Source organism: Abrus precatorius, unplaced genomic scaffold (genome assembly GCF_003935025.1).
Source record: "Abrus precatorius isolate BTA unplaced genomic scaffold, Abrus_2018 Scaffold10, whole genome shotgun sequence".
NCBI lineage: Eukaryota > Viridiplantae > Streptophyta > Magnoliopsida > Fabales > Fabaceae > Abrus > Abrus precatorius.
Window position 1 is genome coordinate 2,276,992 of NW_020874292.1, and position 16,344 is coordinate 2,293,335.

The 16,344-nt window shown below is 30.5% G+C and overlaps 2 protein-coding genes across 2 annotated transcripts; both read right to left on the reverse strand.

Annotated features, from left to right (window-relative positions):
* Positions 1–7,613: 7,613 nt before the first annotated feature.
* On the reverse strand, positions 7,614–8,138 carry LOC113867382. The gene has a single exon (XM_027502677.1). The coding sequence runs from the start codon at positions 8,136–8,138 to the stop codon at positions 7,614–7,616; it is 525 nt and encodes a 174-aa protein (XP_027358478.1).
* Positions 8,139–10,555: 2,417 nt separating this feature from the next.
* On the reverse strand, positions 10,556–16,119 carry LOC113852718 (replication factor C subunit 2). The gene is made up of 14 exons (XM_027483068.1): positions 15,929–16,119; positions 15,772–15,840; positions 15,481–15,537; positions 15,321–15,399; positions 15,148–15,227; positions 14,275–14,397; positions 14,116–14,185; positions 13,959–14,032; positions 13,014–13,134; positions 12,853–12,915; positions 11,921–11,980; positions 11,313–11,438; positions 11,123–11,206; positions 10,556–10,942 (listed from the first exon to the last, which is right to left on the reverse strand). The coding sequence occupies exons 3-14, from the start codon at positions 15,522–15,524 to the stop codon at positions 10,838–10,840; spliced, it is 1,029 nt and encodes a 342-aa protein (XP_027338869.1). The 5' UTR covers positions 15,525–15,537; positions 15,772–15,840; positions 15,929–16,119; the 3' UTR covers positions 10,556–10,837.
* Between the last annotated feature and the right edge of the window lie 225 nt (positions 16,120–16,344).

Below are 16,344 nucleotides of genomic sequence, written 5' to 3' on the forward strand. Positions count from 1 at the left end.
ATATAATAGGTTAATGTTTCTCAACTTCAATTATTTTTAAAACGTTCTGTTTATTATAATATTTTTCATTAAATATTTTTTACATGATTTTCATTTTAAATTTTAACTACTTATATTTTGAATCTTTTTTCTTTACTAAATCTGAGTTATTTATATATTTTTATTTAAAAATATTACTACAATACTATAAGAATCTCATAATGATAATAATAATAGTAGTAGTAGTAATAATAATAATAATAATAATAATATTTTTATTTTTTCTTCATTTCTCAGTTATGTTCCTATAATATTTTTATTCCAATGCTATGTAGCTTATCAATGGATTAGGTAGTACTTGCTCCCTCATTTTTATCCTCATCCAATCACAACGAGTTGCATCAACATTGGAACAATGGAAAATTCCAAGTATAGAACACAGATATAACTTAATTGATGATAATTTAATCAAATCAGTCGCTGTCCAAACAAATTTAGCATGAATCATGTCAGTTAAGAATGTTTATATAGATCTGTGTGTCAGTGTGTGAATGTTCTATTATAGGATTGAGTTATTATATTTATTTAATAAAATTATATCAAAACTTCTAGAGTATCTCACTTATTTTATTATATATTTCTTTCTCATGTTTTTAATTTCTCCCTTATTTAAAAGAAACATATATAAAAATATTATGAATGTAATATCTGACTAATATATCTATATCAAATTATTATTACTCTCCATTTGCATGAAATAGGCAACGTAAATTTTGTAGTTTAATTTAATTAGGCCTGCAAAAAAAAAACTTTTTATATTTTTTTCACCTCATTTATTAATTATTTAAAACTTTTTAATCTCTCTTTACCTTTTACCATCACTCCTACAGGCATTCATTGGAAGTGAAAAAAGTATAATTTCTAAGGAATTGTGTTAAATCATGTTATCAAAAACTAATTTTCTTAATTATTTGATGTTAGGTGAAGATTTAACATATATATATATATATATATATATATATATATATATATATATATATATATGGCTGCTTGTCAACGAAGTCCCAAATTTTTTCTTTAAATAAATAAATGGCTGCTTATACATAATTGAGACTAATCCTCAAATCAAATGTGATCATCAGTAAGTAAAATTCTCTTTAAAAAAAAAGTACTCTATAATTCAATTTCCTATAACATTATAATAAAGGTCTCTTATGTTACATTTCATATTCCTTGGCACTTATAACATACGAAAAAAGCATCAATATTATATTAAAAATTATGAGAGTATTTATTGTCATATGCATATGTCTATTGTTACTTTAATTTTAAAAAATATGTAAAATATTTTTATTATTAATAAGTTATAAGAAAAAGAATATTTTCATACAAAAATAACTTTTAAAAATGAATGATAATATACATATAAATATGGTAATAGATATATCCTAAAAGCATTCCTCCAAAATGTAAAATTGATAAGAGAACTAATTTATATATCTATTAGATATAATAAGAAAAAATGTATAAATATATCCATTTTAAACAAAACCGCAAGCCGTACGGTTCTTCCTTTAATCATTCAAATAATTATATATATGTACTTTAAATCACTACATAAAAATTATTTGAGGGTAGGATCATTTACTATTATATTTTTAACTGCGAATGACTCTAATTCGTGACACTTTTGTCTAAAGTAAAATTTTCAGAATCATATACTATCGATGAAGTTGAGAACCGTATTGTGAATTAATTCTATATTTATTTACTCTAACCGTACATTTACATATCTACCCAGATTGTGTTATCACAAATTAATCTTTATATGAGCCAATTTTCCTAATGCAAAGTTCAAAATTTAATAAATACAATATTTTTTATTAAAACAAAGAAAAATGTTGATAACATACTTTATTACTTTTAATTAATAATTTACATTCATATTTAATAAACTTTAATTAATAATTAAAAATATTTATCAAATAACATGTTGTTAAGCACTCCTCCAAAACAAATACCAAAATTTGAAAGAACACACACTTCCAAAAGATTGATTAATGGAATAAATAACACCGTGTATTAACTAAAACGATCATTTTTCTTTGACTAGGTAATATACACTGTATATGAATATTTGCAGTCGTGTTGCATGCCACTTTTCTCTCTTGCATCATACTTTATTTTGTGGGGAAGAGCCTTACGAAAGCCATCGCAAACTTGTCTATATGGTTTTGTAGTTATTCGAGCATTAGGTTTTTCATGTAATTAATTTGGAATTTAATATTTGATAAATCTTAGTGTTTATAAAACAATTTTACGCCTTAAATAGTGTACTGTTGTATTATTAAATGAATTTAATATCTCAGAGTTGTTAATCATAGTAAACATTTATTGAATAAGATAGCCAATATAAGTTTAAATGATAATGTAAAATAATTTATACGTACAATATGTCAAAATGAAAACTCTTAATTTTATAATTTCACTTAAGAGAAAGTAGGTTCTAAGTTACAATAATATGTAGATGTTTTCAACGCATAAAAGAATTTAAATATGAAGCAATATAATTATTAAAAAAATTATACGTACTATTATTCAATAATGTATTGACACATAATTTAAACAGCTAGTACTTCCCATATATAATATTTATACTCCGACGAAAGTTTTTGCTTACGAAAGATAAATAGAAAATGAAAATTGGACAGCAAGACAAATTAGTGGTCATGAGTATAGATAGTTCATCTGGTCAATGTATGAAATAGAAATAAGCAAGTCATTTAGTTCCACAGAATTTGGAAATTTTGTTTATTAATTTATGAAAAAAATTATCTCTTTTTAATTAGTAATTAATGAACTCCAATGTACGATTCATGATTTGTATATCAAATTGTTAATAGCAGAGTTATATACAATCTCAACACGTTACATGGAACAATAATTCTATATTTTGGAAGCTATCTATCATAAGTTTGTTTAAAAGTTATTTTTATCAACGAAACAAATTAAATCATGAGTAGATTCTGAGAGATACCATACCCCATTATATTGTCGATTTTATAAAATTTATTATTCGATTCATTAACGTGACGTTGGAGTTCCATCAGTTTGTTTATCAAAATTTACCCATTTGTACGGAAACGATAAATTGATTAGCATATATAAGTATGAAAGCAATCAATGACAACATAAATTGAATAAAAGCAATTAGCTACGTTGAATAAGACTAAGGCTTTGGCATTAAATTTATTGCTGATTTTAAATATAATAAATTTATAATAAAGTGGCCTGCACAAATGCATGTTTATTAGCTTGTTCATAAGGTGCAACTTGCAAGACGTGGCATACTTTTGGGTAGTGTTTGGTTGCGAGATAGAGACACTTAGATAGAGATATGGAGGTGCGTATCATGTTTAGCTAGTGTCTTGTTAAAAAAACAAAAATACAAAGGACTCAGGAGACAGGAGATACAAATTTAAAAGACACCAATGTATTTCTTAAAAAAAGAAACACTAGTATTTCTATTTTTAGTGTTTAGTGACAGTAACCAAATGCTGCCTTTAAGCATTTTTCAGGGACACGGTTTGAAATATTAGGGTCATATGTTTGATATTTTCTAGTTCTCTAGTGTGCAACGATAACATGTTACATGCAAGACAGCATGATTCATTCAGATTTAAAAGATAATAATAAAAACCATGCTTCATTACAATTTTCATTTTGAATATCTGGGAAAATAATCCGAAAATTAAGTTATGACGTGGCTCTTCCTCAAAGCAATGAGAGATGGACTTCTTCTATCTTCTGCTGGAGTCATAAACAGTGGCTAATGTTTTGCTTTGTAGCCAGCGTACATAGAAAATAGAAACGTTCTAGCTTTTGAAGTGTGTTGGATTGTACTTCAGCTACTGTCAACTCTGGTAATGATTTAGAATATTGATCCTGCAAGGTTGACTTGTTACTAAACAGATCATTGGATAAGGAAACAGTCATTGTCCTACCGCTTACCCATTCATTAAAAATGTTATCCATTATAGAAAACACAAACTACTAAAAATTTATTAATTTTCTGCAAAATTATATACAAATTATCATTAAAAAAATCTTCAACATAACTTTTTAAAATCATTTTTACCATTGTTTTACAAATTTTTCTATAAATTTAAATTCACCGGAAATAATCAAGTTTTTCTTGAATTTGTAGCAATCAAAGGCCTACCCTTGTGTATGTAATAATCTTCTTGGTTGTTAAAAACAGAAGAGCATTCAATGTACCATCATTCTACTAGTACTGATGTATTATTATTTTTTAATATCAATTGTAGTCAAACATGGGTACGTAGGTAATAAACATTTACTATTCCTTTAGTCTGTTGTCATCAAACTATCATATATGAAAATAAAATGTCCTTGGAATGAAAAGTACTTGTCTTTCTTGAGTCATCACGATATGTATGAAAATATAAATGTCCCTTATTTGAGAAGTACTTGTCTTTCTTGAGTCACTAGATCGCCAAGTAGCAGGATCTTATCAGCACGGTCAAGCTTATTTAAGTATGCTCTCTTAGTAGTTAGTGCTAATCCAACTCTGAAGCTACTGATGATGGTGTCTATGATTTATTACAAATTTAAAACTAGCTTAGAGAGCTATGGTGAATATTATAGTTTTTCTTGCGAGTTGACATTTTCCAGCGAAGTGAGAATATGTTCATTTAATAGTCGTCATCTTAAACAGTTTTTGCAATCATATTTTTGTTCATTCAGTTATCATAAGAATTAGTGATCCAGACACCATATTTAATTTTTGGTAAATCACACCCCTATATATATTAAGCAACCGAGAAGATAGTGTTCGATAAACTGACGCTAGCTCAACCATTTGTTATAGTGGTAGCTTCTATAAGTAACCATTACTTATTCTTCTCTGCATGTCATTTGCTGTAATGGTGCAACTTATTTTGTTACCATATCTTCTTGAATTGGGTGTAAAATTACTGATAATGATGCATGAAAATCAGAAACCAATGAAAACAGTGTCGCTTTTTAGTGATGAATATATCATGAATAATTGTTGTGTGATCATCAATTCCCGTTAATTGCTCTGTTTTTCCCACAGTTGAACTTTCATGAACGGATTTGATCCAAGTCCTTACTTGATTTTCTAGTTGCCAAATTAGGTTTGGGATTATAAATTTATTCAAATGTTTAATACAATTATATTTGTATATTTCCAATTTATATTTCTTTTATTTCTTATTTTAATTAACATTAAATTTATTTATTTTCTAAGATTTTGTTGTTTCCGGTCAGAAAGAAGAAGATATTTTGAAGCCTAAGAGAGGAGAGGAGAAAAGAAAAGAGAGAAAAGAGGGTTAATGAAAAAAATTTAAATTGAAAAATAAAAAATAAAAATGTAGTTAGGAGTGTTTTAGAAAGTTTAATTTTTTTAATTTAAACTTTTTTAAATAAAGATAATTATTAAAAAAAATTCTTTTTCCTCCTTTCTTTCTCCAAAAACTAACTCCTAAATAAATAAAGTCTAATATTCAATTATCTTGTGTCTAAAGTGTTTTAGTGTATGAACAAATAATGAAATCCCACTAAATAAATAAATCAAAACTTAATTTTCAAAGGGGTCATTAGAAATTTCTGCAATGAATTAAGTGACTATCACACACACAATTTCTTGTTTGTTTACAATAAGTTCTTTCAAAGGAAATATGAACAAGATTGCAGTGTAAATATTTTATTTAGAAAGAATTATTGAGTGAAATAAGTTTAATAAGCTTTATTTTTAATTAATTTTACATATATTAAATTTTATTAATTTAGTTATTAAATAATATTTTTTATTTAGTAAATTAAGTCTAAAAAATTTTAATGCTTCAAACATTATATCATTATTATAATAAAAATAATTACATGCTAAAAATATAGTAAATAAATTATATTGGTTGAAAACAAAAATAAAAAAATAATTATAAAATAATAATGTAAAATATAAGATATTAAAGTGTTATCATAGTTCTTATCTTTGACTGTGACAATAGCATTACTATTATTTTAGGTTTTTATTATATTATTTCCTTATTTATTATGTTTTTGTAATATTTATTTTAAATTATGTTAATAAGAGATTTTAACTTTTTTAAACTATTAATAATATATATATATGTGTGTGTATGTATGTATGGAAGTAATTAAATCTATATTATTTAATCATTTGGTAGTAAATTTATTCTTTAATTATTACTGGCCTGTAACTAGTTATACTTTTAAATTAAAGGCCTATGTTACAAAAAAGAAAGAAATATATGAGCCAACTTAATATAACTAATTAATATTATTATGCGTTTAAATATCTTGATCATTTATTAGTTTTAGATTTAACTTAACGGTACTTACTACTTAATTATGATCCAGTGATAAATCACATAATTTAATTATTTATTCACAAAATACGTTCTTTCAAATATAATGTGGACAAGATGCAGTGTAAATATTTAGCTTCAGAGAGACCAAAATCTACAAACTAAATTCCCCCAAAGGATTAAGATGGACTGCCGTAAATATATTGAAGTATGAAAGTTAAAAAAAAACAAAAAAGGAATTAATTGTACTTTTAATTAATTTCTTTTTAACACTAATTAATTAACTTCTTTTTAGTTTGCCCTGTGTAAGTTTAGTTTCTTTAACTTTTTTGACTTATTAAGTTTCTATATTTTTAAAATTATATTTTTTCTATTTAAAAATACTAATTTTTATTTTTATTTTTATTAAAAACTTAATAAATTAAATCAATTAAATTATTTTAAACTTTTTTCATCAAAACATATCAACCTGAATATCAAATTTTAAGTAAAATATTAAAAAGTTCAAAATAAGTTTCCTTCAAATCTTAAGCTTACATTTAAAAAAAAATCTTCAATTTTTTTTCAAAATTTTAAATATTTAAATAAAAACAACAATTTAAAATTTTTAAGTAGGATAAAATAACAGAGAAACTAAATTTATATAATTTTAAAAATAGAACTATTTAATCAGCTAGAAAAATCACACCTAGACGAAACTAAATGCACAAAAACATATTTAAATAAGCATAATTAAACCTTATTTGTATAAGGTATTTTAACCATTAGTAAAGAAGTTAACAACTAATTATTACATGTGTGTGATATCATCTTAATAGTTATCAAATTTTAACATTCATATATACGAAAACTTATAGATGATATATTTTTAAAAATATATTGTAGTATATATTAAATAAAATTAATTCAAGAATTAATTATTTTAAATCTTATAAAATTTTATAAATTAAATTTATTTAATAGAAACTTAAATTAATAAAATTTAATCTCTAAAAAAGCTATTAACATTAATAAGTTATATAATTATAATACTAAATTTATAGAAAACTGGCAGCAGATATGACCCAAAGAGAGGCCTAATCATGAAGAATTAAGAAAGGTAAAAGACCCTTTATTTTTCTTTTCTAAAACGGTACTGATCTTTCGGATATTTATTTATAATTTAATATCTACAGAACTCCTCGTAACCTTTTTCCGCACACGCGCCAAACCCAAAAAGGAAAAAGTTTAAAATGATCCAGTAAGTAAAGCACTACTTTTTCAGAAAAGCCCAAACCCGGCCCATTCAGCATCACCGACGGGTCGGGGCGACGAGGCCACAGAAGACGACGTCGTTGAGGCCCGAAACGGCGAGAGCGACTTCCTCGACGACAGGGACCACCGACCAAGCGTCTCTAACTCCGGCGTATAATCCTCTTCAACCACTCGCTTCGTAACCCTCTTCCTACTCCGTAATCGCCTGAGAAATGGCGAGAAGAAACAACCCGACGACACGCTCTCGGCCCGGGCAAGAAGTGGGCGCTCGAACCGCCACCGCTCCGACCGGGCCCTCGGAGTGGAGCGGAATGACGGAGTCCGAGGCTCCATCGGAGATAACAGGTAGGAACCGGCAGGTGGCGGTGGCCTGAGCTTCAGTAACTGCGATTCCGGTTTCTGGTGCTGGCGGTGGTGATGCTTTTGTTGAACTATGGGAGTTCCCGGTTTGATCTCCCATTTGAAAGGAACTGCTCCTTCCTTCTTAAAGTTACAACAATCACCTTCATCAATCTCTACACTTAAACCCATTCTTTTCAGCTTATTATTATTCTAATTTCTATATCTCTTTTAAAAACTAATGGTGTATTTATACTGTGATTTGATGAGCGGTGATTAGGTGCTGTGCCGGCGAAATCAAAGGCATGGATTAGTGGGGACTACGGGCTTGACCCACACTCTCTGTGACTTTGTTGCAGTTTTGAGCAGCTCTATTAGAAAAAGTAAGTACATGCCATGTGACTAAGCTTTGTGTTTAAGACTTTTTGGCGTCAAAATTTAAAATTGAAACGTCTTTTGAGAATTCTATTATTTGGTACATTTCTCCTCAGGATTTGAATTAAAATGGACGAGTTGGAGCACGTGTAATCATTTTGGTTTTTGGGTGTATTTGAAAGGGAAAAGGGAGTTCTAAGACCAGTTGAGTAAGACAAGGTTAGGTAGGCCCAACAATGACCTCAATTACAGTTATGAGTACTACCAGTCTAGTCTACTAGAAGATGCTTAGTGGCTCGTAATAACACTGCCGTGCAAGACCAAAGTTAATAAATCATTTTCTTCATGTGGTAAAAGAATATCATTTTCAGCAATTACCGCTTCAATAATAATATTCAGCGTGCTTATTAGTCCTCGTTTATGACCGTTCAGTTGGATTAATTAGTAGCTTCGTAACATCATTTTGTTTTTCTCCCAGCTTCATAAGTTTCTTTGTTTTGTTTTTCAGTTAATTTATTATTCTTCCACTTTGGTTCGTGTCCCCAATGTGCCTAACATTATTTTATGTTCGCCAATTATACCGCATTGATTTAAGCTGCACTGTTGTTCCTCCCTGAATTTTCTCCCATATGTTGTTATCAACATTTTATAGTGCCCCATATGGTCTGGTTTAGTTTTAAGTTCCATTATTACTATCACTTCACATTGGCTGTTTTTCTATGCTGTTTTTTCCAAACCATAATACCACAGTCCTAATGTTTTTTTCTATGCCGTTTCTGATTGGTTTTTCTGTGTGTATTGTGCAGGCGGGACGATACAAGCAACTGTTAGGACTTTTAGTGTTGTACGCACGCCCTGTGCTGCCATGTATTGTTCCTAGGTTTTCCCTCGTGATTTGAATGGGTTCGAATTTCAAGTTGTGTGCTCTATAAATTGTGCATGCATGTACTGTGCTTTATGCACTCATTTCCGTGTTATCATCATTCATATAATGCTGATCTTTGTTCAGGTTACCTGACGTTTGATATTTGTTGGCCATGGCTGCACCTTCTGATCTTTGACTCCTGAAGGTGGAATGAGGCAAAAATTTGAAACTCCGGTATATTTATGCATGATTTCCCTTCATTATGGGCAGAGGCAGGAAGGAACACCTTCGTGTTTCATGCGAAATAAGTGATAACCGCACCCTTTGGATAACACGAATTACTTGGGGTATATATTACTTGTGATATGTGCAGAGGCAGGGAAGAAACTACTCAGATTGAATTTAAAATGTCATATGTTGGAAATGTTTTTATTTCAAATAACATATTATGAACCAGTTGGACTGTTTTTAATACTTAAAAGGTTCTTTCTTTAGTATTCTTGACTTCGTCATAGGGAGGCAAGAATTCAAATTTCTTTGGTATTGGGTTACTCCTGAAAGTGAATTTAAGATATGAAAGGTGCTCTTTGGGACTGTGGTATACTGGTTTGTCTCCTTAATATTTCAAGCTAGGTAATACGTTCTTTAAGGGATAACTTGTGACTATTTTGTCATGTGGAAAATTTCAACTATACCCTATTTGAATGAATATCTCATGTCTTTCATTTACCAGCTATGGCTTTAGCAGGGGTTCATATAGTTTTTGCCAATGTAAGCTTGTCGTCAGCTACTCGTTGTCTTTCCTTCTTTTTTTGTTGGGTGGAAACCTAGTTGAAAAAATGGCTGTTATTGCTGTTGTTGTGGTCAAGAAGTGGCCAGTGGGGAATATGTTAAATTTACTTAGTTCCTCATTATTGACTGTTTTTTGCAATGGGTTCAGCGTAGGGGCTGTATGTTAAAGTGGAAAGGGTACAATATTATGATGTTATATTGTTCAGAATGGTTCGGACTTTCATTTTTATTAGATTCCTGAGGCTCATGTACAATAGTGTTAAATTGTTTCGCGTTTAATGACGTTTATATTTTAATGAAACAAATACTAAAGCTTTATGCATGAACAAATTCCTACTAGTAGAAATACAAAATTCTGCACAAACCCTAGTCCAACGATTATCTGAATATTATCTAACGAATTAGGATGAAAATATATATTCTTTTTATTTATACTAAGTTCCATACTGATAAAATCATTGAATAAAAAAGGCGCCAACGAAATGAATTGAAGCTGAACTTCAATTCGTAATTTACAATGAATTCGTTCTGGAACGACACTGAAAAAAAAAGGACTTGAAAGAAAAGTCCTTTCTTTAAATGACTGCAAAAACAGCACAATTGTTCCGTTACATATTCACGTTATCAGCAGCGGCGCTAATTTTGCACTCAGAAATGTCCTATGCTGCTGTCTAATATTTGCCGTTACGAGACCATTTACTTGAGTGCAAATATGAAGGATGAATTCTTCAAAATCCAATTTTACATAAAGCAAGTTAGCAACGGGTACCAAATCTTATCTCGTGATACAAAATTATATCAGTTCCCTTTTCTTTACAGCAGAATAATTGCCCCATTTGACAAGCTGACTATCTAACGTTTAACCATCGCAAGCAAATCCTTCCGGCATGTTACAAAAAGCTTGCATTGTGTTGCTGACCACATCAAGAAGTTGCAAGTATTCATCGGCACCATCAACTAGGCACTGCAATCCACCAGCAATAAGTAAGAGTTGTACCCAAAATATGCATTTAAGCAGACTTATCAAGCTCTTGAAATACCAACTAAAAAAAAGAATAATGTGATAACATCATGTCCAGGAACGGCAAAAGGAAAAAGAGATGGGGGTTAGTGTGTATATTAATTCCTAAGGAATCATAGTAACCTTATCTGCTTCACCAAGCTTCTTGGATATTCTTGCTTTCTGTTCATCTGATATGTCATTTTCTTCAACAATGGCCTCAAATAACTGGAAAAGGAGAAAAAAAGAAAAACCCAAATCAGCTACATAGTAAAAGACTGAGTAAGCACAGTTATTGACAAGAAATCCCCAATGAAACTGGCAAAACCAATACCTGTGTAAGCATCTGAGAAGCTGGATATCCCTCCGCAATAAAATTGTTAACTTCCTTGTTTGCTAAATCAAAATTACCACTTTTGCAAGCTTTAAGAAGTGCCTCTACAACCTTTGCTGGAACAACCTGATAGATTGAGGTTTTAGAAGTCAGGACAACAGCAAGGGAGAAAAAGAAATATTCCTCTATCACAAAAATTACCAGAAATGTTGAACACAACCAATTAAATTGAAACCTAGTTAATCTTGCAAAAAAGTGGCACACAGCATGAATAAAAGACCTCAATAAGACACTTAAAGGAATATATGCAATGTTGACATCCTATGTTTCACAAAATGGCATATAGACTGGAAATTTGTGAACTTAGATATCAAGGCACAACATTATTGATTAGGGAAAAACCTTTTTATCCATACGATTAAAAAAGCAAGAGGAAAAAACACTTGGGACAAGAATTATGTCAATCCTTAAAACAATGTACATCATCAGACACGCAAACACCACATAAAATAATGCTCACAAACAACTTTAATATTTTAAATGTATATTGTTTTCTTTTAAAAAATAGAAAACAGAACTAGCCACGAGAAATTAGAGCGACAACCTACCCCTGACACAGAAATCAGATCCTCTGAAGAAATGGAAGATCCAAATAAGCGAGCAGCAGACTGCAATGTTAATACTATGTTAGTTCAAATAATCAATACTATATACATAGATGTGATATACTAAACAATTCTTTATTTTCAGTAAAGATTGCCTTAATTTAAGAAATAAATTCACAACTCTTGGTAATAGCATATTTGTATCCAACTATAGTGCATAAGATAATCCCATTTTATGCTAATAAATTAATTTTGCATTAAAGATTAAAGCAAAATCTACATGGAACAAAGTATAGAAGTATTTTCTAAAGGATAGAACAAGTGGCAAATAAGTACCCATATCAAATCTATATTCTACTAAGTTTTAACAGAAGCATAATTCTTAAGGCAACAAAATCCTATGTGTAATACATCTCCCATTTAAAGTAGAGGCTCCCCTATCAGCCTCGTGTTTGTGGACTCTCTACTGCATCAATTTTCTGTTCATTTTAATATCAAGCCAGCATTAAAAGATGAAAGCATGCATTTGACCAATCAAACAACTCCCATTTACAGTAGAGGTTCTCCCCTTCAACCAGGAGCTTGTAGCCTCACCACTGCATCATCTATCCATTGACTTTAATTATTGAGCTAGACTAGATAAGAACAAAAAGATGAAGGTGTGAATTCCTACAAATTAAACAACAGGCAACAACAAAATGACCTTTCTAAGGAAAATTAATGAAATTAACAGTTTTGTTTATACCACTTGTTCCCTAAATAGCAGCACTGTTAACACACATTATACACCCACAATTCACTCAAAGTAAACAGGTTCAGTTAAATTGCCAATGAAAAATACAAGAAAAATAAACATCATGTAAAATTGTTAAAATAGAAGTAGTATGACTTGCATGTTTGAAAATATACTATGCTAATCAGGTCATGTTTCTCACCTGCAAGTATGTGATTGCCCGACGAAGATCTCCTTGAGAAATAGAACTAAGGGTTGAAAGAGCCTATAGAAGCAAAGATACTTAAAATAATCCATTATTATGTCAACAAAAATTGAAACCATTAAGAATAAACTACATTGTACAAGTACTACGATTCCCACCTCAGGATCAAGACAGATTCCTTCTTCTTTACAAATGTAAGATATCCTGTTGCTCATGATTTCTTCCGATAATGGCTTGAACCTGAATTTTGCACACCTTGAAGCGAGTGGTTCTATAATCCTACAAAAAAAATGACAACATTCTTGTTAAGATATTTCAAATTGACAAAGAATATGGTCAAGATACTCCTTATAAGGCTTAGGAAAGTCTCCTCTCTTAAGCTAGCTTTTGAAAGTGAGTTAAGCTCTATTTCCTAATATGGTATTATGAAAACCTATCTAGTTGACGTTGGACCACCCACAAATGTTTAATCTTGTAAACTTTATGCGCAAGATATCGAGTCCTAGGCTTAAAGCAATGTGTTAAGATGTTCTACACTGGTAAGAATATGGCCAAGATACTTGTTATAAAGCTAGGCAATCCTTCTCTCTTGAGTAAACTTTGGGGAGTAAGTTAAACCCTGATTTCTTATAATTATAACATGTGAAATTCATGTGTCACCTATCCTATCCTCGATGAAGTATTGAGAGAAACGATGGGCAAAAAGACTATATCAATATATTATTTTAACTTTATGATTTTTCTGCCGACTTTAAATGAAGCTTACAAAGGGGAAAATCCTCAACAGTTGTGTGGTGCTTAACAAACCAATAAAACAATCCTTGTAATTTTCTAGCTGATGATGTGAGAAAACTGGAGTATGCCATAATCAGAATAGTAAAAATGTTTGTTTAATCAAACAAAACAATTGGTTTAAAATAGTAAATGAGAGATATATAATAGAACCAGACCTTATACTTGCAAACCACTGAACATAGAAAAAAATTGATGAAAATCGTGTTTATAATGGTGCTGTGCCTACATTTCTCATCACCTCCTTAAAGATGCAAGATTAAAAAACTAAACAAAGTAACCAGTAAATGTTAGTGTGGAAGACAAGGTACCTGCTAATGTAGTTGCATATAAAAAAGAACCTTGTAACTTTAGAGTAGGTTTCCATTGTACGCCTCAGGGCATTCTGTACAGAAATTGCAGATGGTGTGAAACAATAGCACTTTAAGAGACATGTAAAGTTAGAAATGAAAAACATAGCAAACATGCCTGAGCATCTTCAGTCATTGAATCTGCCTCATCTAGAACAATAATCTTAAATGGAGGACAAGGATAACCACTGAAATATTCAAACATTAAATGTAGAGGAAGTTATACAAATTGTAAAAGAAGAAAAAATGTCTTGAAAGGGAATTCAGTTTTACATACTTCTTGTGCTGATTTCTACCAACAGCCACAGCAGCAAAATCTTTTATCTTTGTTCGAACAACATTAATCCCTCTGTCATCACTTGCATTAAGCTCCAGCACCCTAGACTTATAGAGCTCAGGCCTGTAATGCATGGTTGTCAAAATTATCAGCATAACATAATAGTCCAGGAAGGAGATAAATCTTAAAAGTCCATGTACCTATTATCACATAAGTTTAGGTAAAGGGAGAGAACAGATGCATTTATTTACTACCTACGAATTTCAGGTCATAGAACAAAAAAAAAATTGACATTTTGATAACTAAAGTTTTCAAATTGATCCTCTAATGCACAATTTTGCGTCATTTGTTCCAACCATTTCATAAATAGCTTTTTTCTGGTAAATCTATTACAACAGATTGTTATGCAAGTGGTGCATGAACTTCCATAGTCCATGGTTCTCAATGACTCAACATGTCATGAGTTCAAAAGTAAAGTATGTAACATCCAAAAATTTGGTCATATAACTTTATTGACTACATTTTTGCTTAACCTGAAAATATTCCCAAGATAATCTTTGCTTTTCCTTTTTTATTTAAACAGTTTCATTAACTGATTGTACTAATAAAAGCTAAACAGAAAATTTTTGAAGAGTGAAACAAACCATATATTAAAGTGAAATTTTCAATTCTGCTATTACACTAGCATGATATTGGGAATGAGGAATTTGATCAACAAAAAAAAAAATCTTTCAAGTCTCTGATCTCGTTTCTATCAGCAGCCAAAGTTGGCAGCTGCTAGAGTTGCCTCCACACACGGGCTAAAGAAATTCACTTACGGTCAGAGAAAGACAAGATATCTGCTAATTGTGAAAATAAACAAAAGAGGCATACCCAAAAAGTTGATGGGAAATTGCAAGGGCAGTAGTTGTTTTTCCAGTGCCAGGAGGACCATAGAAGAGCATGTGAGGGCACTGTAATATGAGGCCAACACAAGTCAATGGGATAAAATGAGTAGTAATAGACTAGTAGTGGAATAAAAAAATGGATTTAGAAAGGGTGATTACACTTCCAGTTTCAAGGGTGTTCATTAGCACTCGAACCACTTCATCTTGGTGGGCAACATCTTTCACTTGCTTTGGACGGCTGGGTTAAGAGGAAAAAAATTAGATTTGCTAAACTAAGAAATAGATTAAAAAAATGAAATTAAAAACAAAAACACATTACTATTTCTCGACCCATGGCTGTGAGCTCTGGAAGAGTGGCGCCATCTATTCTCAAGCACTATTAAAAAAGGTAATAAAAAGTTTAAAACATGTTAAGACAGTAACCAACCAGGCACTGATGCACAAAAACACCAATATAAGTAGTAGCTACTAGGAGATTGCATATCATAATATATCAAGACAAGTTATGTTTGTAGTTTCCTAACTTCAACCTGAATTCCACAGCAGTGAAAGCAAACTTACTAGTCAGTGTGATTAGTGTAAATAAACAATATACCTAAACAGCTATAACCTTAAACATTGCATTTTAGTTCCTTAGAGCCTTCATACTAGCTGTACGTTATCTATGAGTAGAACTAGGCTTCAAAAATGAATGAAAGGTAAGAATAAATACTGGTAATGAAATTCTGAATGGATTGATCAAGAGAATGAAAGAAGAAAGCAAATACATGTTGTAGGACTGAAACGAAACTCTTCAACGGTAGGAAGCTTCAGTGGAACGACGAGAACATGCGAAACAAGAAGGCCAATAATGAAGAGGAAGGAAGAAGGAATCAAAATCGCGATTCACGAATGAAGAGTCCGAAATGGAACGGTGGAATATCGTAAATGGAAGATGGAGGAGTTTCAGGGTTCTCTGCTTTTAATTTGAGATTAGGGTCCCCAACCCCCAATACATGTCATCACTCACCAGTGCCATTTCCCAGGGCATTTTTCCCGCCCAAGTTTCCCAGCAATTTTACTAACATGTTATCAATTTTTGTAGGTAAATTTCAAATTTTTGTAGTTAAAATTTAATTTTAGTTTATATCAAAAGAAGATAAAATAATGTAATAACAATTGTCTTTTAATTGGTATTTTTTAT

Bases quoted from the DNA above. Each gene is read 5' to 3' on its own strand.
- LOC113867382 (XM_027502677.1), bottom strand. From the start codon at position 8,138: ATGGGTTTAAGTGTAGAGATTGATGAAGGTGATTGTTGTAACTTTAAG.
- LOC113852718 (XM_027483068.1), bottom strand. From the start codon at position 15,524: ATGGCGCCACTCTTCCAGAGCTCACAGCCATGGGTCGAGAAATA. The intron at 11,439-11,920 runs GTAGGTTGTCGC...TCAATCTATCAG, and splicing joins ATCTGATTTCTGTGTCAGGG to GTTGTTCCAGCAAAGGTTGT. The intron at 10,943-11,122 runs GTTACTATGATT...GGTGGATTGCAG, and splicing joins AGCTTGGTGAAGCAGATAAG to TGCCTAGTTGATGGTGCCGA.